General features: G+C 36.8%; 1 protein-coding gene across 2 annotated transcripts; it reads right to left on the bottom strand.

Moving 5' to 3' along the window:
- Positions 1-1,494: 1,494 nt before the first annotated feature.
- Positions 1,495-21,430, bottom strand: slc34a2b (solute carrier family 34 member 2b). 2 transcript variants are annotated; one of them, XM_084099215.1, is made up of 13 exons: positions 21,374-21,430; positions 20,095-20,143; positions 19,840-19,974; positions 19,608-19,736; positions 15,804-15,947; positions 14,960-15,071; positions 13,264-13,459; positions 10,288-10,383; positions 8,333-8,453; positions 5,846-6,013; positions 4,424-4,540; positions 3,888-4,012; positions 1,495-3,194 (listed from the first exon to the last, which is right to left on the bottom strand). In XM_084099215.1, exons 2-13 carry the CDS (start codon positions 20,138-20,140, stop codon positions 2,655-2,657), a joined length of 1,929 nt encoding a protein of 642 aa, XP_083955341.1. In that variant the 5' UTR covers positions 20,141-20,143; positions 21,374-21,430; the 3' UTR covers positions 1,495-2,654. The 2 variants fall into 2 exon arrangements, with proteins under 2 accessions (XP_083955341.1, XP_083955342.1); XM_084099216.1 differs by lacking the exon at positions 21,374-21,430 and adding an exon at positions 20,980-21,004 and having other exon boundaries at positions 2,521-3,194.
- Positions 21,431-23,067: the final 1,637 nt, after the last annotated feature.

The raw sequence follows: 23,067 nt of genomic DNA, 5'->3' as shown, positions 1-23,067 counted from the left end.
AGCGTATACGCCGCCTTAAATAAACTACACTGACTTAATAAAAAACAATAAATACCATGCGTGGTGATCACTCTCCGACTAAGTTTTAGGACACCATTAGGTCACTTGATGGAGTTTTTCGGTTCCTTGCCACTGTTGCCTTTGGCTTGCTCAGTTGGGGATATTTTGGGGATATTTAATTTTATTCTATCAATCAATAAATTCCACTAGAAACAAACTTTGTTGTATTATTTTATTTTAATACTGTGAAGCTGCTTTGATACAATCTGTATTGTGAAAAGCGCTATACAAATATACTTGATTTGATTTGATTTGATTTAAATAACAGAAAACAATTCTAACTACCATGGTCTGTCACACGCACTACGAACTTCTAGTGTTCTAACTCTAAACACTGCATTCCATCGGCAGCAATGCTAACAAACCCCCAAATGAATGTTAATCTTTTAACCCTTGCGAAAGCAAAAGCAAAAACAAAAACAAAAACATAATAAACAATAAACAATCGTAAACGTGATCATGATCATGGTTTCAACAAACAACTCAAGGCATGGGAAGTTCCGTTTACCTTATTTGAATGCTATAAGTTGTTTGTTGATCTTACCTAGTAATCTTGAATCAAATGGCATTTAATTGCATACTGTATGTTTCCTCACTGGAAAAGTGACAACCTAAATGTGCTTCTTCATGTTGTGACAATTAAGTTAACGGTTTATAATTTTTGTAGGTACAAACTATATATAGGTATGATTTACAAATCTGAGAGCAGAGTGGGAACTTGTGGGTGCAGTTTAATAATCCATGGGCACAATCTGTTAAAACGAGGGAACAATTTAAGAATCTGAGATTTTACGGTTTATAAACTGAGGGGACGAATTGCAAAATCATGGCCCTGTATTCCTCCTACAGGTGACTTCAAAGGCTCAGTAAAACATACTTTGTTTTGGCCTTATCCCCAAGCAGAATTGTACTTTCATCTGTATTTTCTCAGTTTCATCCATGAAGTAGTCGTAGAACTTTGTGCACAGTACAAAGAGTTTCTGGCTGTTGTCTCATTACTTACCCTACACATGATAACAGAACTCGCCCAGATGCCCGCTCATTCTGATAAGTATTGCGATTAATAATTCAAACAAAACAAATTGAAACTAGAGCATCTTTGTCTAACAATATAAAGCTATAAAGAGATAAGGAGTTAAAAATTAACAAGTTTAGTCTAAGTAGGTCTTAAAGAAAACATCAGGTTCTAAAAATCAGATCCAGTGTTCTCATGTTGTTTTAATACTAATTGAAAGACAATATCTTACATAGGAGTAAAGACATATTTTAAGTCTAAAAATCTTAATGAAATTACAAACTGCAGCAGTACAAATCAGACATTAAAAAAACCCCTCAAATTGTATATTTACAAAGACCTAAAAACAAACAAACACATCTTTACATTGTTCTACATAATGTGCAAAATTACGGTCAAGAGTCTGCTTTTTTTTTTTTGTGCATGCTTACCTCCATATTAGTATATTTTTTTAAATACTGAAGATTTATACAAACTCATTTCATGAAAGCTCTGGTATGTCAGTTACAAAGAACCACCACAACAGTAGCATCAACAGTTAGGTAGCAACTTCTGCACCATGGTGTCATTTTATAGTCGGTGTACCCATAGATATCATATAATAAAGGCTAGATGTCTTACGGCGGAGTCACTTCCGGCATCACCGTTTGGCCATCTTGTCACAGGCAGGCTCTGATGTAAGGTGAGTGATCAGCACGAACACAAATACTCTTATCTCGCTGAAATCTTGACGGATTTACAAACGGTTTGGTTTCTTACAAACGTTATTAACGTGGCTATAATTCCGAATGCTTGAACATGTATGTTATAATTATTCATATATGCAGTGTCATAACTACATCTCTGACGTTTATAACAAACCAAACCGTTTGAAAATCGGTAGAAAATTGAGCAAGTTATGGTTATTTAAAAGTACATGCACCATTAAAACACAATGTTACGAGTGAGCGAGCTGTCTGTGGCAAGATGGCCGCCACGTGCGGACGTCGACCTCCATTGGCCAGCAGCGCGCACAAGACATCTAGCCTTTATTATATGATATCTATGGGTGTACCTAATGCATTGTTCTGAAAGACCTCGCTAATTGCTTGGCAAGTGCAATATTCTTTCCTGTGCTGATATAGTACTTCCTGTTAAAACAGGAAATTGTGGCGGGACATTAGTTTCACATGTTCTTTAAACATTTTGCATATAATGTTAAATTAGTATAGCGATTAAATATTTTGCTGTCATCAACAACAAAGTCGCACATGAATCTAATTTGGTATGCTGATCATTGCCATAAAAACAAACCATTTCAGAATAAATAGAGTCCGTAGACATGAAAAGCTTCAAGTAGAATTAAGTAGTCCTCTACATTTTAACATGAGGTGAATGCATCATTATAACTAAAAATAGCAGCTTTTACTTATATTGTATCCAGTGCTGTATTACTACAGTGATGAAAGGTTTTGATCCACTTCAAATGTTGACTACTGTAGTTCTGAAATCTTGCATTACTCATGTTGCTTCACCCTGTGATTATCAGAACAGGTTAAATTATAAACAATGCTTTACATAAAAAAGGGTCCGTTAAGCGTTATAAATGCGTTGCATTTATTTTGGCCTCATCCTCTATAGTGAGCGTTGGATTGTCATACATCTCCAAACTTCTATCCTTGGTTTTAATGTCATCCGTCTCTTCATCGTTCTCTTTTTCTTTGCAACACTTGCAGCAGCAGCAGCAGCGAGTCCTGCAGAAAGTCATGCCGGCGGTAACCACTCTGTCCCAGGGTTTGAGGGAGTGCAACGGTTTGGGCAAGAAGTCCCAGCTGCGGAGGAATGAGGGCAGGAAGCGCGGGCAGCGTTTCTGCATGATGTTCACTATGACCACAGCGATCGCAAAGACCACAACAGGCACTCCGACCCCCACCAAGACCTGCCACCCTGCAATGGAGAGGCCTAGGACTGACAGCGGGAAAAGGAGGAAGCACAGGAAGAGATACAGCGCCGCGAACCAGCGATACTTGGCCGTAATGTCGCCCAGAGCTTTGGCCATTCGGATAGGGATGCGCGTGAAGGGGATGGGATACCACAGTAGGATACCACAGATGTTGAAAAAGAAGTGACAGAGAGAAATCTGGAAGAAAATACAAATGATATAGTCATTTAATCGGTGTTCAGAGTAATACAAATCAAAACAGCAACTTAAACTAGAACTTTTTAATAGGGGTGAAACGGTGCATGTATTTGTAATGAACATTATATACTTGCCTGTAAATGTAAAACAAGTATTTCCATTTCGGATAAAGGATTAGCCTGACAGCAAGCGAGTCTACGTTTCGCAGAATTTAGTGATCCATCAAATTGTGTGACCGTATACGTACAGTATAGTATGTGCTGTAGTGACGGTATGATTCGGGTTAGTGTTGGGATTAGGCTTATGGTGACAACAGCACCTCGTAAGGTCACGAAATTTGGTGAAAAACTGGCACGGACATGCATGTAAAAATAGACGGAGCGGATTAGAATAGGAACGCAATAATTGTAACCTTAAGGTCCTTGCACACGGAGTCAGAAATTCTCGTCTGCAATTTTCGCAAATCTCTTCCCCAAATTACAAAGCACCATAAACGGTTTGTTGTTATCGATTGAAGCATTATTGACAGTATTTATTTAAAGATAGACACAGTTTGCTCAGTAAACTGTTTATTAAGCCCACTGCTCTACTGAAAAGATACCAAACTGTGAATTCAATACCGAGGTACGTTCTGAACTGTCATTTTTGTGTACCGTTCACCCCTCTTATTCTCCCAGCAGGGCAGTAACAAACCTGTAGTGAGTTAGCCAGTGTCTCTCCAGGACTGGCTAAAGCAGCTAGAATAGCAGTGGTTGTTGTGCCAATGTTGGAGCCCAGCGTGAGTGGATAAGCCCTCTCGATGCTAATGACACCAATACCTGAATAGGAAGAAAAAGGCGACAAGGCTTAAGTACATAACATTTACCCACTTAGCATGTTAAGTGTCACAATATACAGCAGTGCTGGGAAGAATGATTGGTTCATTAGGTTATTCACAAATCATTTATTATGATCTTCTACTGTTTTTGTAAAGACATTTTATATAGAAATCATCAACAATCAAATACGTCACAGACCAAATCATCTTAAATGTAATCAACTTAATGATTACCAAGGCTGCACTTGATCTGAAATGCTAGGTAAAATCTCTAAGTAGGCTTATTTTCTAAGTAGGATCAAATGCAATTGTGACTCAACCTGCACCATTTTGACCACCAGCCCGATCAATATGACCAGCATGAAGACCTGCAGATGTACTTGTATGGCAGTTAAAGGGTTTCTCTACTGACCGACTAGTGGAGTGATGGCTGAGGTGAAGACCGAGCTGCTCTGAACAATGAAGGTCATTCCCGCTCCAACAAGGATGGCAAGATATCCTGTGAGCCAGGCGAAGGGGAAGGGGAAATCTGGCAACAGTTAAAGCCGTATTAGAAAGGTCATGAACAATATGTTTAGTATGAAAAACATAAAAAACTATCAACTACTAAACTTGAAACTAAAAGTTTGAAGCTAGTGAATTTGTTACAAATCCTACCACCTTTGGGCCACAAAGTGTTTCCATGGACTGACAGAACTACTTAACCATAAACATATTGTATAAAATGAATGTCGGATTAATTATAAGGGATCTCTTCCTTTGTAATTTTGTGACACTGTCTCACATAAGAGACATGTTTTACCGCACTTTTTATTACAATGATTTTATGAGTTTTAATTGGTGTACATGTTTTCTTAGCCATTTTTATTCCTTTTATTTTATTTAACGCAGATTTAAATGCAGTTGTCATCGGCTGCTTTACATGCTTGAGCTTTTTAAAGTCTGGATTCTGAAGAAGTGGATTCTGATTGGCTGTCAATGGTTTTATCAATCATGAGCTAAAAAGAAAAGTGATTCCAGTGATGTCGTTCCTCTGTGTAATGACTTATGGTGGTGGTGTGGACTTCACTATTCTGTTAGAATTAGAAAAATTACTAAATATTCATAGAATTAGAACAATTACTAAACATTCATAGCTAAAGTCCTTGGTGTAAAAGGGCCTTTACACAGCAAACCTTCATAAAAGTGATTTTGTTCATTGGCGTTATAAATAGCTACTTCTTAGGGGCCAAATGGGTAGGATTGATGAGCAAGGATCATATAATGACAATGGCAGAATTCAGAATAGCATACTAATCTTACTCTTTATCCCATGTAGCAGAAATATGCTTTTCCAAACTCAGTCAATGACTCTTAACTCATCCACTAAAATAGTAAAGCTAAAAAAAGGCTAGATTAATTAGTCGGGTTCATCAATTGTTAGTTGTTGGGCTGTGACGGTTGCATTGGTTAAACTGTAAGTACAGTAGATGGATGTACCCGAGTGTCCTCTGATAGCAACAGCACCTGCACATACACACACCTGTGGCACTCAGACACACTCAGGCTCATATAATGTTCCTGTTCAGCTCATCAGGCAGCAGGACTGAATCACCTGTGCTGACTATCATATGACAGGATACACTTACAGTAAGCACTACACCTACAGGAATGTGCTGGGACGGAATTCTGGGAAGGATTACCAAATGTATGTTTTTATTACAGGGTCAAATATTTGCCACATGTGTCTTTGTCTTCAACTCTGGAAAAGTCACAAGAGTGTGTATCACAGGTTAATATTAGCAATTAACAGCAGAGCTTATCAGCAGAAGATTAATCTCTCATGTTGACTCACCTGTGTTGAGCACCTTTTTGATGACGACCGCCACCTGACCCTTCAACATGGAGTTCAGCAGCTTGACGATCAGAATGAGGCAGGTACAGAGAGCCAGCAATGACAGAGCCAACAAAATCAACCCCACGGCCAGGTCAGGTAGATCAGCGAACACAAACATGTGAGTACCTGAAGAGAGAGATGAGGACGACTCTGTCAGAGATTACGGAAATATAAAGCAACGTTCATGAAACGGGTTGGGAAGTCATGTTGGTTTGCATCAGTTTTAGAGGATTTGGGGGCATTTATCAGCTGGAAAACCAGCAAACCACCCTAGGTTGGGTTAGTTGGTTTGTCATGCAACATTGATTAACTAAAATATCTTTTTAGATTATTTTAGTCAAAATGGCTGATTTTTTTTTACAAATATAATCACTTGTAATATGATTCAATTACTTATCACTTTTGACCAATAGGTGGCACGGTTATCAAATTGATGTTGTGTGGTCAGTGTGAGGACACGATGACACATACAAAGTTCGGTGTCAACATGCCAAAGCGTTGCAGAGTTACAGCCTCAGAATCAGCTTGGCACCAGGCCATCACATTTGTTGAAGTGTTATTCAAGAACGGTTTAGTCAATCGAAAAGCTTTTAATAATTTTTTTGTCAGAATGGTCTGAATGTGATCTGTGCTGATTTTTGTGAAAATCAGACTAATGGTCTAATAGTAAAATGAAAAAAATGTATATATGTTAAAAAAATTAAAATCTAAATGGCAGACAGCAAGTTCGAGTGAATATGGCATAATTGGTGTCATTGTTCTCAGTATGACAGTGAGTGACAAGGAATCTATCAAGATCAGTTTAATTAAAATAGGCAAAATTAATCAAAAGGTATTAGAATTTTTTAAAATGTAATTACCAAATTGACCAGAAACGTTGAGTATCTTCATGGCACAGTCCTGGTGACACAGACCAAGTTTTGTAACGATGCACTAATGCGTTCTTAAAATGCAGAATTTTATGACAAATTTCAAACTGGCAGATATGGGATAATTGGGTATCATTCGATTCGGCATGCTGCACTGACTTAAAAGAGACCAGTTTTATGATTTGAGCAAACAGTTCAGATGTTAGATGCAAAATTAGCCATTTTCATATCTCTTGACCAGTAGGTGGCGCAGTGCCGAAACCCTGAATGTAGCTTCAGGTCATGCTTGTGATGACGTACCAAAACTTGTCTCAATACGCTAAATCATTGTGAAGATATAGTCTAGATGTTGTAGACAGCTATTCGATATAGCATCCAATTTTCCGTTCTCTTCGTTAAAATCGTTTGCACGTAACTTGAGAGTGGTTAGGTTTGTCAAAACGCTTTTTTCATAACTTTTTTTTGCAAATCGGAAGAACTGTCAAGGACAAGTTAAAAAAAGCAGGTTTTTCGAAAAATTCTAAATGGCTGAAAAATGGTCATGGTGAATGCAATTGAATCGTCTTGAGCCAAGGAACCAGAGGGAAAGTTTCTTGCCCTTACAGTTCAAAAGTTATAAGCATAAAAGTTACTGCAACTTTGAACAGTTGGTGGAGTTAGAGGGATTTAGTTACACACTCCAAATTCGCTGTGGTTAATGTTCAGATTGTCCTCTATTGGTGTGCTTAATTTATAATTTTTCTGCAAGAGGTTCTATGGGCTGCCATAAATATTGGTGCTTGGCCCCTAATGATACTGCAAAATCTTAAAAGATACGGAGGGCTATTTTAAGATATTAAGTACAAATTATGCTAATGAGATTGTTACTACAAGTAGTTGGTTTCTTTATTTGATAGTTCAATCATTTTTAAAATCAGCCAAGGGGCTGCAATGGTAACTGTTACAAAGGTTCAGAGAAAAATGGTGTAAAAATGTATTAAAAACAACCAAAGAAATATACCATTTATAGCTGCCTTGGTGTTTTAAGAAGGTGGTTCCTTGCAAGGGCATTAACAAATTTGGGTGTCATTGAAATCCCCAGATATAGTTTACTGAAAATGTTTTAAAAATTCTCAGTCCGGGAAGTGCTACACTAAGGTGCTCCTTAAAGAGCCAAGCATACTCTTTCACAGTTGAAGGACTCAATGATTAAATACTCGAGTCCAGTCAACCAAGTCAAGGCTGGAATTTCAACATGTTATCTAACTGCTAGCATTGATTTAAATCACCCAAATCTATACCCAGAGAAAAGTCCTTTGTTGAGGTACGCTGGCCTCGGCTGTCATGAAGAATAGCCCCATTGAAAAGGTAGGGTAGATGGATGGGATAAGGGGAAAGGTGAAGCAAAGATCTCCCTCAGCATTTAAGAGAAGCCATTGTATTCATGACTGTGAGAGTCAATGGCTTCAAGCTAAAATAAGTGAACTATGCAAGGAAGAGAACGGGAAATGGACTGATTTTACGCTTTAGCTGTTGATCCAGGAAGGTCCAGGATGGTTGCTACAAGATCCACATCAAACAGAGCAGAGACACTCACATTTTTTTAAGTTGAGCGTTTCTGTTTGGTTCTCTTGAGTCCAGACCTGGTCGTCCTCAGTCCAGCAGAGAGCATTAGGGGTGCAGTTTGCAAGTCCAGGGACTGATATATTCACAAGGTTCTGAAATGGACGAAGAGTACATCCTCAGACTGAAACCTCACATAAGAGAGAGAGAATGTAAAGCTTTTGTCCTGGCTGGCTATCTAACAAATACATACAGAACATATTACGGTGTGGAAATATATGCCAATATATATACTAATATATGCCAAGTAGTTGATTGGCCTATACTTAATACTAAAACGTGTCAGTGAAAATAATTAAAAAACTAAAAATGGTCTATTTTACACAATATGTGTGTGGTGTGTGTATTTATGCATATAGAGTGGTGCAAGTATGATGCCACTTTGTAGGTCAATCGGCAGTTCGCATCACACTGGTTCCCTCGACAAAAACCCAATAGGATTTTTCCATAGGCTTTTGAATTATCGCAAAAAACAAGCTCTGCAGTCAACAAACATTTGACAACCGTTTTGTCCATCAAGATAATTATCACAGATGAACACAACTTATAATGAATTTTGAAGCTGTCACCTGAAGTAAAAAGCTAAATGTAGGTTATAAACAAACCACACCACGGTCCCACGAATTCAACGTCACCTTTACTAAGCTTCCCACAACTCTTTCAGTTCTTATCTAAAAACATTTTCCCAGACCATTTGAGTTAGAATTGTTTATAAGAGCACAATTATAAGCATAATGAGGCTGTAAAAGCGGACTGGGTTTACATGTTCAGCGTGATGACGTTTAATCTCCTCTATGGTCTCTGTAGTCCCATTAGCCACTTGTTAGCAACCGCCTTTTTCCAAGACTACATAACAGCTTAAAATCACGAGTGGGGTAATACTGATGTACTTTACGTTGTAGAATAAAACGTGAAAGTGTCTTGAGCTTGTGTTCCCCACAGACCTTATTTCAGTCATTCAACCAAAACCCCATTCAAAAAACCCATTGACTTGGGGACGATAGAACCAGAAGTGTTAAAATGCTAACTCGTTTCCACGTTTTGGCCTACAAAGTGTGTCATACCTGCACCACTCTATGAAATGATGACGTAACGCAAAGACCAAAAACTGATGCACCTCTTGATGGAAATAACATCACAACATTTATTTCTAACGTCATACCTGCACCACTCCATTAGAGTATCACATTGTTAGCTTAGCAACATGCTAACACTATTACACTGCATAATGTCTGAGTAGGTACTACATTTAAAAATGTAATTTGCGACCATTAACAAAGTATGCTCTATATAGAATGAATATGGATAGTATGAATGAAATTCAGATGTACTACATCCCTCAGGATGTTACTGTCACGTGATCAATGGCGTCTGGTGCGTCACTTCACTTCCATTCATAAATCCTCTCCCGTGGCCTCATGGGATAGTAAAGTGTCCATCAGAGACACACTTCAGAATCTCACCAGAAGTAGCTGGTCATCCAGGGACTTTTTGCCAACTGTTTTTCAAATACTTTGTATTTGGACATGCTTTTTTTGGCTAACTGTTTTTTTGCCTACTTTTATAGTAGGGAAGTATTTGATTTTGGATGCAGCATTAGTCTCTGTGTTCTGTGCATTAGGACAACTTTTTGAATGACGGTCAAAAAGGCAGCAAGGCAGTGTGCTAAGTTTCGAATCAGAGCAACAGCTCTAACAAATCTCCTAACCTTATCTCCTAACCTTATCTCCTAACCTTATCTCCTAACAAAATGTATCATGAATTTAGATAAAAGTCTTGCATATCTGTATTTGTATATAGACCCAATATTTCACTTTTGAATTCCCATCAGTATGATAAATCCTATTTCCTCATGTTTTAACAGCCTAATCTGGTGACTGACGATAAATAATGGGAGCTCTGGACTCAACCCATTTTCAGTTCCCTCACCGTGACTTTTTGCGTTTTACACCAGATCTTGATCAAACTTTTGTTCCGGGCCGCAGGGTCTCCAGTGGCGATGTCACGGATCACAGAGGTGTCCAGCTGGAAGAACAAGGGGAAAAAAGGTTCTCAATAAAGATACTTGAGGTAGCATACGGTAGAGAGCAAAGCAAGTTCATAGAGATCATTAGATATTCAATTGTCTAAATACACTTTTGGGGTAAAAAAAATATGAGGCGTCAGATTTTGAACCACCCAATGTATTGCAACAGAAATATTGGTGTGTCCTCTTGGGAAGTTCGTATTTACAAGTTGGGAAGTCGTAATTATGCATTCAAGTCACTTTGGCGGAGTAAAGACCCTGATAACAGTCAGTTCTGATATCTTTTTCGTTCTTCACTAAGGGGTAAAAAGATGTTCGAATACGTGAGCAGCGATATACTGTTAGCGAACATCTGATGCCGTCCACACTGCTGAGAGCGACGGTTAGATGAATATGTAAATATGTGCTACGTGCTTTCCTCTAAATAACAAAAATGACAGCAGTGAGACGTTTGCACAAGCTCTGCAATTCGGCACTATCCTGTCATGTCACGTTTATTCAAACAGCACTTTATACAATAGATTCCTTAAAATCAAGCAGCTTTACAGTATTAAACATAAAAAAGTGTCTCTTTCAAGTAGAATAACGTCAGTTTTTACTATAAAAGCGACTCTCCAGTGTTAATGTTATAACTTGTAAACGTTTGACCTCGACGGACGGAACAGACAAATGAATTAATTTCACGTCAAAGAAGGCGGAGCCTCAGAGCCACACCCACCTCTTACAGCATTTACCAGCCAAAGCGAACTTTTCCAGAAAGTTGGCTTTGGCACGCTGAAACGAACACCAAACAAATTTTGTTTTGGCCTGATTTTTTTCTCTCTCGAAATTACGTCACACCAGTTCTTTCTTCGATTCTGCTTGTGGTATGTCGGGGCCTTAAAATGGTGATGTACCCTTTCTACTAAACACAGCAAGGTTTTTTAACTACTTCTAAAAAAAAAAGAATAAATGTGCATCAGGTGTGTTTTTGCTTTAACCCTTGTATGGTGTTCGGGCCTGTAGGACCCGTTTTCATTTTTTATCAAAAGAAAAATGATACAATTAATTATTTTTTCAGCCTCAGACTCATTGGCCTTGGCTCATTTTCTGTGAAGAACATATATCAGAACACATTTTCAATGACCACACACTGTACACCCCCCCCCCCTACACATTTATATTACACTAAGGATGTTCGGGTCCACTGGACCCGGGGCTAATAAAAGTGTGGAAATTTTAGGTCCTGTTTACCTTTACTCTGTCCTCCTCCTGTCAGGGCTTGCTGTTATTGTGTGTGTGTATGTGTGTGTGTGTGTTCTTGTATATGGTTTATGAGGACACAAATGTGTATAATGACATGGGCATTACAACGTAAACATGGTTATGAGGACATCTGTGTGACATCAATGTTTTTTTAACATTGGCTCAATGAGAAATAATACGTCAGACTAATTGAAAATTTTAGATGCTATCGGTCACTTGAAATTTTTGACTTGGGGATGTAATTTGTTTTTACAGTGTGTGCACTGTAAAAAAAATTACATCCCCAAGTCAAAATTTTCTAGTGACTGGTTACATCTAAATTTTTCAATTAGTCTGACGTATTATTTCTCAATGAGCCAATGTTAACAGACTATTGCAACAAGAATTGCACTTGGGCCAATTTAAAAATTTAGATGTGATCAGTCACTAGAACATTTTGACTTGGAGAGGCTAGACATTTTTTACAGTGTGTGTGTTTATGTGTGTGTTTGGTTTATATTACATTGTGGGAACCAAATGTCCCCACAAGGATAGTAAAACCTGAGATCACCTCCATTGTGGGGACCAGCCAGCGGTCCCCATGAGGGAAATGGGTTAATAAACATACTAAATTATATTTTTTTGAAAATGTAAAAATGCAGAAAGCTGTGTGTGATGGGTAGGTTTAGGGGTAGGGTTAGTTTAAGGAGATAGAATATACAGTTTGTACAGTATAAAAACCATTAAGTCTATGGAGAGTGGTGTGTGTGTGTGTGCATGTGAGAGAGAGATTGTGTGTATACACACAATCTCTCTCTCACATGCACACACACACACACTTATAAGTGTGAGAGAGTGTGAGTCCAAAAGTGAGTTTTGTTTCTACCCCTGCTGTTCCCGCACAAGGTTGCAATTCTTAAATGTGATCTAACAAAGCTAAAGAGGAAATATTAACCATAAATGCTGTTTATATTGCTTGTAATTGGGATGAAGTAAACATCTGTTGAGTATTTTAACATAAATTATTTGATTATGTTGAATTAAAAATCCAAAAATGCAGCGGGTCCACCAGACCCACGAACACTGGCTGAATAACAAAAATATGAACACCACACAAGGGTTAAGTGATTATTGAATTTATGAAGAAGCTGTAAACTGAACTGTTATATCTTCTATCGCTAATGTACAACACTATCATATTTTAGACATGCAAACTAGCATATAAAAAACAAAAAACAGTCATTTTAAACACTTTAACAAATTTACCGTCAATAAAGAAGCTGTTTCCATTGCGCTCGTGTTGTTTTCTCACTGACACATCCCCAACTTTGAAACTCTAGGCTCAATCTTTAGTTTCCCCACTTGTAACAATTACATTGTGGTGGCCTTCATGTGCCATAAATCATAAATACAATCTTTCTGATATGACTTGAAGTCACCATAAGAAACACAAGTAACTGACAAAATTGTTGCAGCTGCTAACAACTTGTTGGGCGTTAATTTATGGGACAATAACAATGACAAAACTAGATGTGACGAAAGAGTTTATGCAAAGGAGTGGCAGCAAAGGAGCTTATATGATCAGCTGACAGATGAAGTAACAGCTCCTAGATAAACCGACAGGTCTACTTCATAAGCACTGATGTTGACCTCACCTCAATGATGTTCTTGGTGAGGGGTTCAGTGATGACCTTTAACAGTTCCGGAGCGTCTGCACCGCTCTGAATGTTAAAGGAGTCAATGACAAGTTCGGTGAGCTTGTAGAGGAATCCTGAGGCCCACTCCAGAGGCAACAGCACCAGGACAGACAGCCAGTTAAAGAAGTCATGGACCGTAGCACCAGCAAACGCCCTGAACCACACAGAATGAATGTCAAATCCCATTTCTCAGATGTGCAACTCCATTTCCTTCAGCAAGAAACTTCAAAGTGGCTGAAAAAGAGCCATTTCACTGCTACTTTTGCACCACTTTATCTTCAGGCAAAAATAGTGTATTAGCATACACATTAATCCAATGACCATCAACAGATGTTATCACACTAATTTGGAGGCATGTTTAAAGGGGTCATGACATTGATTCGTTTTATTATTTTAATATGTTCCTTGAGGTTCACTTATAAATGTTAATAATTTTTTTCTTAATTTTAAATTTTAATCTTTAACCCTCATTCTGACCCTCTGTCTGAAATGATCAGTTTTTAAGGCGTTGCTCCTTTAAGGCTTGTCAGCAAACGGCCATGGTTATGATTGGCTAACGTCATTGCCTAAGAAACAGTATCAATGCCCACTTGCTATAGCACACGAGTGAGTGTTCTGAAAACCTTATCCATATAAAACCGTCGTTTACAGACAAAGCATTATGAAATCGTTTACTTGCGTTTTGTGATGCAGCTGCTGTCAGATTCAAAACAGCTGGCAACAAGTTTCTCTGCGAACTCTCCATTACACTGTGCCTCGATTACAAAACAAAATGCTCCGAACAAACATATAATCCTCTGATGAGATCCGGGACGTCATTAAATTAAACCATCCACTTGTTGCTGACGCTGGAATCCTTCTGAAGTCTGAACAGAAATCAGCAAATTAGCTGTTTAAACTGAACGATTCAAAATGAACATTCTTTCACTCTTCCAGACTCAAGCGTGGAGTAAACTGAACACGCGTCTGTATACTGTATCCAGTGTAGACAGCATCAGTCATTATAATGGGTTCTATTTGCTTTTGATGCAACGTGACGCTCGCATCCAGTGTAGGAACATGTCAGACTGAACGCCAGTGGGCGGGGCCTAGGAGATGAAGTTTAATACATTGAACTAAAGATTTACATTTTTACATTTAGTCATTTAGCAGACGCTTTTGTCCAAAGCAATTTAGAACTAAATTAAGCGAGTCATCGTGAAGAGGCAAAAACAACGCAAGAAGTGCTCAAAATACAAAGTTCAGGCATTGTTCAGAGATGATGAGATGAAGTTTCATATACAAATGTATTTTCCTGTGTGACGTCACAGATCCCGCAATATCAAAACGAGCCGTTTTTGGAGCTTATTTTTAAGCTCTGAAACAAGATGCAGGATGTTTTATTGGTACAAAGACCTGTTATATATAAAAAGACCAAGGCAAATTTGATTTCTCATGTCATGACCCTTTTAAAAATGACAAAAACTCACAACAGCAATATTTAGGTGATCAAAAATTTTAGAACAAAGCAAAGAAAAAAAGATTTTGTTTATTTACGTGACTTTTCCAGGCCTGGACATCAGAGTTTTATAACTTGATGAACTTTTATGTTGTCCATGACTGTGGGAACACTGTTTAACACGAACAAAAAAGCTATATCCACAGTTGGGTATACCTGCGAAACTCATTGCGGTCTCCAGCTTGCATCACGGCCACGATGGTGTTTGTCACAGAAGTGCCGATATTGGCACCCATGATGATTGGCACGGCTGACTTCACCTCCAACACTGAAATTTACAGAGAAAAATTATATTTAAACTACCATTCAGAAGTTGAAAAATGTTTTTGAAATGAGTCTCTTATGCTCACCAAGACTGCATCTATCAATAATACAGAAAAAAACCCTAACACTACTACAATTAAAAATAACTTTTCTATTGTATTATTTTTAAAATGTAATTTATTCCTGTGATCGAAGCTGAATTTTCAGCATCATTACTCCAGTCTTCAGTGTCACATGATCCTTCAGAAATCATTCTAATATGAAAAATGTATTATCATCAGTGTTGAAAAGCATAGAATAGTTCAAAAGAATAGCATTAATTTGAAATAAAAATCTTTGTAATATAATGATGGATGCATTATAATATGGATACATTATAAATGTCTTTTACTGTCACTTTTGATAAATGTAATGCATTGTTGTTGAATAAAAGTATTAATTTCCTAAAATATCCCAACGCTAGTGTACGACATACGCTAATACAATTCAACTAGCAACTGAGATTAAACACTTAATACGACAGAATCAATATGCGTTACAATGAACAAATGATTGTAATTTTCAAGAGTCATTTCAGGTGGAGGTGCGTTAAGGTAACGGCTGCACACTTTACAGCCTGGATATCCATTTCTTTTTACTTTGAAACAATTTGTGCTACTGTTGTAACATGGAGGTGCTTATCATGTATCAGATATCTGTATTAGCACGAGTCATAAACACACACACACACACTCACATCCAGATGACACCATGCTGACCACAATGGAGGACGATGTGCTTGAGCTTTGAACCAGAACAGTGACCAGAACTCCGATCACCAGCCCAGCCACCGGGTTAGACAGGACCGCATTGTCCTGGAAGATATCGCCCGCTGCCTTCCCTGCACACAGTGACAGAACCACGATACATCTACTTCTGTTCACAGATAACATGCCTCTTTTACACATTAACCATGTTAAACTGACGTGCGCTTTGATAAAGTGCCATTTGTTTGAAGTGCATTTTCACCTTCAACCTACAAAAGATCAAACACTTTTTCCCCCCTTGTTTGACAAATATAGTTTCAACAGAGTAAAATATGATTAATATCCAGTGTTGGGTAAGTGCTCAAAAAGTATTTACAAGTAGTGGTAACACTTTATAATACTGTTCCTTCATTAATGACTAACTACACAGGAACACATGAGTAACACACTATTAATATTCAAGTACCTACTATTAACTAACAAGAAACTCTGATTAACGAGTTAGTAGGTAATCATGCTCAGTTGAATGTGGTAGTTCACTAGTAGCTAATCAGTAACTACTATTTTTTTTTCACACCTCCCAGAAAACTATATGTACAGGTTCAGAATTAACATGAATAATGCATAGCTTATAATAAAAGGTAACGGTCACCCACTAGTAATGACTCAAGTGTTACTATATCATAAACACTACTTGACTACATATTTGGATCAGTATTCTCAGTATAAGTGAAAAACATGATAACTATCTAATATTGACCAAAGTCATTGTACGCTTTTGAAATTTTTGTAAGATTTTGAATAGCAATTCCTTCCGATGGATTTGGAAACACTTTAGTCATTCTAGTGTGTCCCCATGATCTTCACTTTAGAATACTGATCCAAATAATTAGTAGTTCCTTTAGAAGGATGTCGTAACACTTGAGTCATTACTAATGGGTTACCATTACCTTATATTATATATTATACATTATGCATTATTAATTATGAACCTGTGTAGTTCTTAGTCTTCAGTGAGGTATGGAAAATAGTAGTTACTCATTAGCTAATATTGAACAAACACATTCAACTTTGCACTATTACTTGCTAATTCATTAATCAGAGTTTCTTGTTAGTTAATAGTAGTTACTAGAATGTTACTAGTGCGTTACTCCTGAGTAGTTATTCATTAATGAAGGAACAGTATTCTAAAGTGTTACCCAAGTAGTTACAAGTAGTTCTAGATTATCATGGAAAAAACATAATAATATTATTGCAAAAATGGGAAGAGGTATATCTATTATGAGAAGACATGCACATTTTTTAACTTCAAATATTACGAATTATGCGATGAAAGCACTAATATTGACATACCTCGACTATTGCCCAGCAGTTTGGTCAAATGCCACTGGTGAATATATGAATAAATTACAAATACAGAATAGAGCTGCTCGTGTAGCACTTAAGTGCAGCTATAGGAGAAATATTATATTAATGCACAAAGATCTTAACTGGTTGTTGGTCGAAGATAGACTGTTGTATTCACTGTTAATTCTCATAAGAAACATTTCCATCTCAAAATTGCTTTCTGTTTTGTTCAAGCATCTTTCTTTCAGTGTAGACAATCATCAGGCAACTTCACCTTACCCATAGCAAGAACAAATGCCATAAAAAACACTGTTATGTTCAGAGGTATGAAGGAATGGAATAAACTGCCAAAGCATATCATACTTACTAACAATGTCAATAAATTTAAATTATATGTAAAACAGCATCTATCAAAATAATACATCTGACTGTTTATATTTATTTATATATGTGTGTGAATATGTGTGTACATGCACATGTGTAGGTATATTTATAGGCGTATGTGTATGAATGTGTTTTTATATGTGTGTATATTTCATGCCCGTATGAGGGTACATATGTACGTTGATATGTGTATATACATGTGTATATGTATGTGTATATGTGCATGTGTATGTGTATTTACCTTTTCCATTTATTTGACTTTTTTCTTTTTGTTTATGTACATATTTTTCAGGACCCCAGGAAGAATAGCAGCAGCACGGCTGTAGCTAATGGGGATCCTTTCAATAAAAACTAAAAAAACTACTAATTACATCAACAGTGTGATTAGATTACTGTACTAATTACTCTCTCTAAAAAATAATGCATTACTTATTACTTTCTAAATCCCATATCAACCTCGAGCAGCTGAACAATACAAGGATAGATGTGAAACTGCTCTTAATTCTTTCAAAATAAATAAAATAAAATTGCATAAATGATTCTTGAACTGACCAAAGTATTTAAGGGACATTTAAAACATACATTTTGATATTAGATGTTACATTTTGATGTTAAACCAACTTGTTTTAAAGAATTGTTCTATAGTCTAAACAGTATTTAATGCAATTACATCATAAGTAATTCTGATGAATAAAAAAAGTAAAAAGAAAAAATAAGAGTAGCCTAAAGGGATAGTAATTAAATCACAGTAATTACATGTCAATGCATTATAACCAACACTGTTAATATCCTATAGTACAGTTGCTTGTGTTTCAATGATTGAATAGAGTATAGAGCATTATAAAGCATAGAAGAGTTCTTAAGTTAATAAATAAGACAAAAATAGTTCTACAGAAAAAAAGGACAACACAGAAGAGTTACACAGCATAGAAGTAAAAAAGTATTAAAAGTGAAAAAAGTCAGTAAACTTCTATGGAAATGGCCACAGACTGTCCTAAAAGTATTTAGATGAATAAATGATTCACATTTTAAAATACTCTAATCTGAATTAAAATGCTCAACAAAAAAAAAAAAAATAAGAATTGTTTATACAAGACTATTTATATAAGAAAACTGAAATAGCGTTTTACCCTCAATAACTATTGTTTTCATTGAAGAACTTCTTTAAAAAGCAGCTTTTAAATGTTTTATAGAATGACTTTTCAGCGTAGGACAGGGTGATATTGATATAGTGAGAGAATATCAAGTAATTTAAAGAGTTATATTATTATTATTTTAATATGCTTTAAGACTATGTACAAATTCATAAGTCAACAGAACACCATTGCTGAGTATTTTCTCCTTAAAACTGCGAACCAGTGAACTGGTGTTTCTGACGTCACAAACTACCTTGTAACCAATCAGGCCAATGTGTGATTTGTCATCGAGTGGATCTCTGAGCTGGAATGAGTGAGTGAGTGGAGGCGGGGCTAATTTACATATTCATAGAACCGCGTATCCTAAATAAGGCAAGGGTGTATAGTTACATTCAGGCTATTTTAAGCCATGAAGTTTTTTTTGGTTTTTGTTTTTTCAAAGGAAAAAACGTTTAAATGTGTCAACTTGTGGGATCAAAGATGAGTTTTAATGGATGAAATTAACAACAGGAGACTTTAAATGCCAGCGTAGCGCAGCGCACAATGCAGACAGTGTTTACATGTAATGCGTTTCAGAATCAAATGGCATAACAAATTAGGGAGAATGAGCTATATGTATTCCTATGTTGCAGAAAATAAATAAACATTTATCTATTCCTGGAAAATATATATTCCAGTAACGGATAAATATTTATTTCTTCATTGTTATTTATACACACACACAGGTTTGGTCAGAAGAATGCCACGTTTCAGCACCTTCTCAGTATTTATTGTATATGGCACGTTTCAAAAGTCTCTCACTTTGCCAAAAGACCTGTTCACTTTATACGACAGTTTAGTACAGCACAATTTCTCTCTCTCTCTATAACTTATTAAGAAAAACAAAAGTTGTAAAGTTCAAAGAAGTTAAAGAAAGTTTATAGTTACCTCCTACCAGCTGGAAAGCGGAGCTGAGGATGTCCAGAGAGCAGACGAACACGTAGAGCAAACCGACCAGGAGAACGAACTTCACGATGGTCTTGAGAACGCGCAGAACTTTCCCCCTCGTGTCGAGATCTGCGGGAGAAGAACACACAGACACACACACACAAAGAGTGTGAGGCGCGCGCTGGGTTCAGTTCAGTCCGGCTGCTCGTGCGCTGCTCTGCTCTGCTCTTACCGGACCACTTCTCCCCGGTGTCCCGGAGCTCGGGGAGATCCCACGGGTCCTCCTCCGACTCGGACTCGGACTCTTCTGCCGCCGTGTAAGACCGAGGTTCGGGTTCGGTTGCATCTTTGACCGGGCGGTCTGCGTCTGTGAGAGTAAAGACATGCCGACCGCATGAGAGGAAGAAAGCAGGGAAAGGGAAAAGGGGGGGGGGAAGGAAGTGCGCCCCGGTGTGGAAGTGGAAGTGGATTTATACGGGACACGTACCGAGTTCCGGCGGCGTGGCGAGATGAGCCTCAGCTGTCGGGGCCATTGCCTTCAGTTACAACACACATAACACACACATTATCAGCTAGGTCAAACATCTTTCTTTCTTTCTGCATTTCTTTCTGCATTTCTTTCTGCATTTCTTTCTGCATTTCTGCATTTCTGCATTTCTTTCTTTCTTTCCTTTGTTTCTAAGTAAAAGTTCTTTCTTTTTTCTAAGTAATGTTTTTCTTTCTTTCTTTCTTTCTTTTTTTCTTTCTTTCTTTCTTTCTTTCTTTCATTCTAAGTAAATGTTCTTTCTTTCTTTCTTTCTTTCTTTCTTTCTTTCTTTCTTTCTAAGTAAAGTTTCTTTCTAAGCAAAAGTAAAAAAGTCTTTCTTTCTGATTTGTAAGGCAGTGATTAAAAACAATAAACAGCTTAAAGTAAATATGTAAATAAAGGTAAATATTTTTTTCTTTATAGAGCAGTGATAAAAACAATAAACAGTTTAAAGAAAACTAAAATTAAAAAAGTTATTTTCTATTTAGAAAGCAGTGATTACAAACAATAAAGAACTTCAAGTAAATATGTAAATATAAAAGTACAAAATTAAGTCTTTCTTTTTTTAAAGCAGTGATGAAAACAATAAACAAGAAAATTAAGAGTAAAAAAGTTATTTTCTATTTAGAAAGTAGTAGGCTAATTACAAACAATAAACAACTTAAAGTAGCCTATATATGTAAAAAAAGTAAACAAGTCTTTCTTTCTCTTTCTTTCTTTCTTTCTTTCTTTCTTTCTTTCTTTCTTTCTTTCCTTTCTTTCTTTCTTTCTTTCTTTCTTTCTTTCTTTCTTTCTTTCTTTCTCAGTTAAACAGCAGTGATTTAGTCTTCACGATTGTCGGCTCACCTGCTGCTGGGATTGTGCTGGACGTGTTAATATCTCGCAAATGCACACAGATTCATTGTGTTTACTTATATACTGAGAAATGACCAGTCTGTCAGCAGACCATTAATACGTCAATATTCTGTCATTTCCACCACACCATTAAGCAACAGTTTATTCACTCCCTGACACTCATGATTAAAAAACTCCTCTACTGTGAGCACATGCTTGCTCTGATACACCCAGATCACTAAACACTGGCCCAGAAAAAGGTTAAAGCAGCTCAAGAGCCTCAAATCCTTATGTATAGAAACATACAAAAGCATGAAAATATCTATCGATCTGTTAAAATTCTCAGTTAACACCAAGCATGCTTTGCGAAGCACTTAGCAAAATGATTTTAGACCGATGTTCCTACCTTGTGTGTCCTGTGAGTGTGTGGTGGATGTAAGTCCAGGATCTACCTATAGAGGAGGCGCACAGGTGTCTTATATACACCTGCAGGAGAGCCCGCGCGTGTCACTGCTCTAAAGTCCAGAGCGGGTGGCCCTTAACTTCACTTCACCTCACCTCACCGCACTCAGTGCATGCAGGCAAATATAGGCCATGTATCAGTGATACAACCTTGAAATAAAACAATGTAAAATCCTGTATTTTCTCTCTGCATCAGTAAAACTTTGGAAATATCTATTCTATTCTATTCTATTCTATTCTATTCTATTCTATTCTATTCTATTCAAGAGACGGTTAGCCCTCAGTGAGAATGCGAAGAGACGATTGCCTCTTTAAATCGGCAGCTCTACATTACTATATTTAGTAAGTGAAAAGTAGCCTACCGGTACTTAAATTGGTACCAAGTCAATACAACATTTTATAAATGATATAATGATACTAGTCTTTCTGCAGTACAGATCAAATTGGTACACGTGTAGGCTACTGTTTGACTAACAGAAAAATGTCATATCATTACAAGTATTACTGTTAACTAGCTAAAAAACAAAACTATTAACTCAGGGCTCGAAACTATTATTATTATTATTATTTTTTTTACATCTGATAGTTGCCCTGACATTCACTGGCCCCGTCTAAATAAATAAATAAAGTTATTACTTTCATTGTTTTTGACCTATAACCTTACGATACCAACATTTTAGGCAATTCTTCTTTATTCCAATTTACGATCACAGCAAAAACTAATACCAACCTAACTACACTGTAAAAAATGATTTTATGTCAAAGTAAATAAAACAGGAAAAATCATGTATCTTTTGCTAAGAATCATTTTGTAAAAATGAAAACTACAGTATATTAAGTAAATCCTAATTATATACTCATTTTTTACTTGTAAATATTAGACATTCAACAGACAAGTAAAATTGACTTCTGACTCTCTAGCATATTTACATGCATTAATTAAGTACTTGAAGGAAATTTAAAAAAATCAAGTAAAATTTAGTCCTTGAAGAAAGGAATCTGCGCATGCGCGGCAAGAAGAACACACGCGATGATTGAGGGATTTCGAATCTCCACTTCAACGGGTCTCGAGTCTCGACCATCTCGACCGGACTGCTCTCGACAGGTAAGCAACAGTTAAAAACTGCATTATTTTACGGATTTTTTGATTAATTCAACGATTGTCTTGTCATCACTTCATTATACATTTGAAAAGTTTAGTGTTCTTAAGTTTAGAGATGTGCTCCAGAAAAAAAATTCACGGAGATGGAGAGGCAGCACCCTTTTTATTTCCTTCCTTTTACAAAAGCACAATGTTTTATTTCGATTGTATGTGGGAAAAGTAGTCATTTAACAGTTTATTTTTTCATATTTCTCACGTCTGTAATCTTCATCATGACCAAAAATGAGTATTTTAAGTTTTTGCTGCTATGTAGGCCTATGTGAAAAAAAAATCGAGCAAAACGCGCGGACGCGTTTGTCGACCCAAGAGGGTTAATGACGAGTTAGCTTTGTAAGACGTTAGCCATATTTTTTTCTCAGTTTTAAACTTTACGTTTTACACGATTTATCAGTAATTACACCTAAAAACCATGAATATGATACTTAAATCATGATCTTTTTGTTTAATATTTGTTATTATGTGTGCAATTTTCTTTA

The sequence above is a fragment of the Abramis brama genome, assembly GCF_963993115.1.
Source record: "Abramis brama genome assembly, chromosome: 22".
Lineage (NCBI taxonomy): Eukaryota > Metazoa > Chordata > Actinopteri > Cypriniformes > Leuciscidae > Abramis > Abramis brama.
Note: the sequence above shows the minus strand (reverse complement) of the source record. Positions and strands in the feature narration are given on the sequence as shown.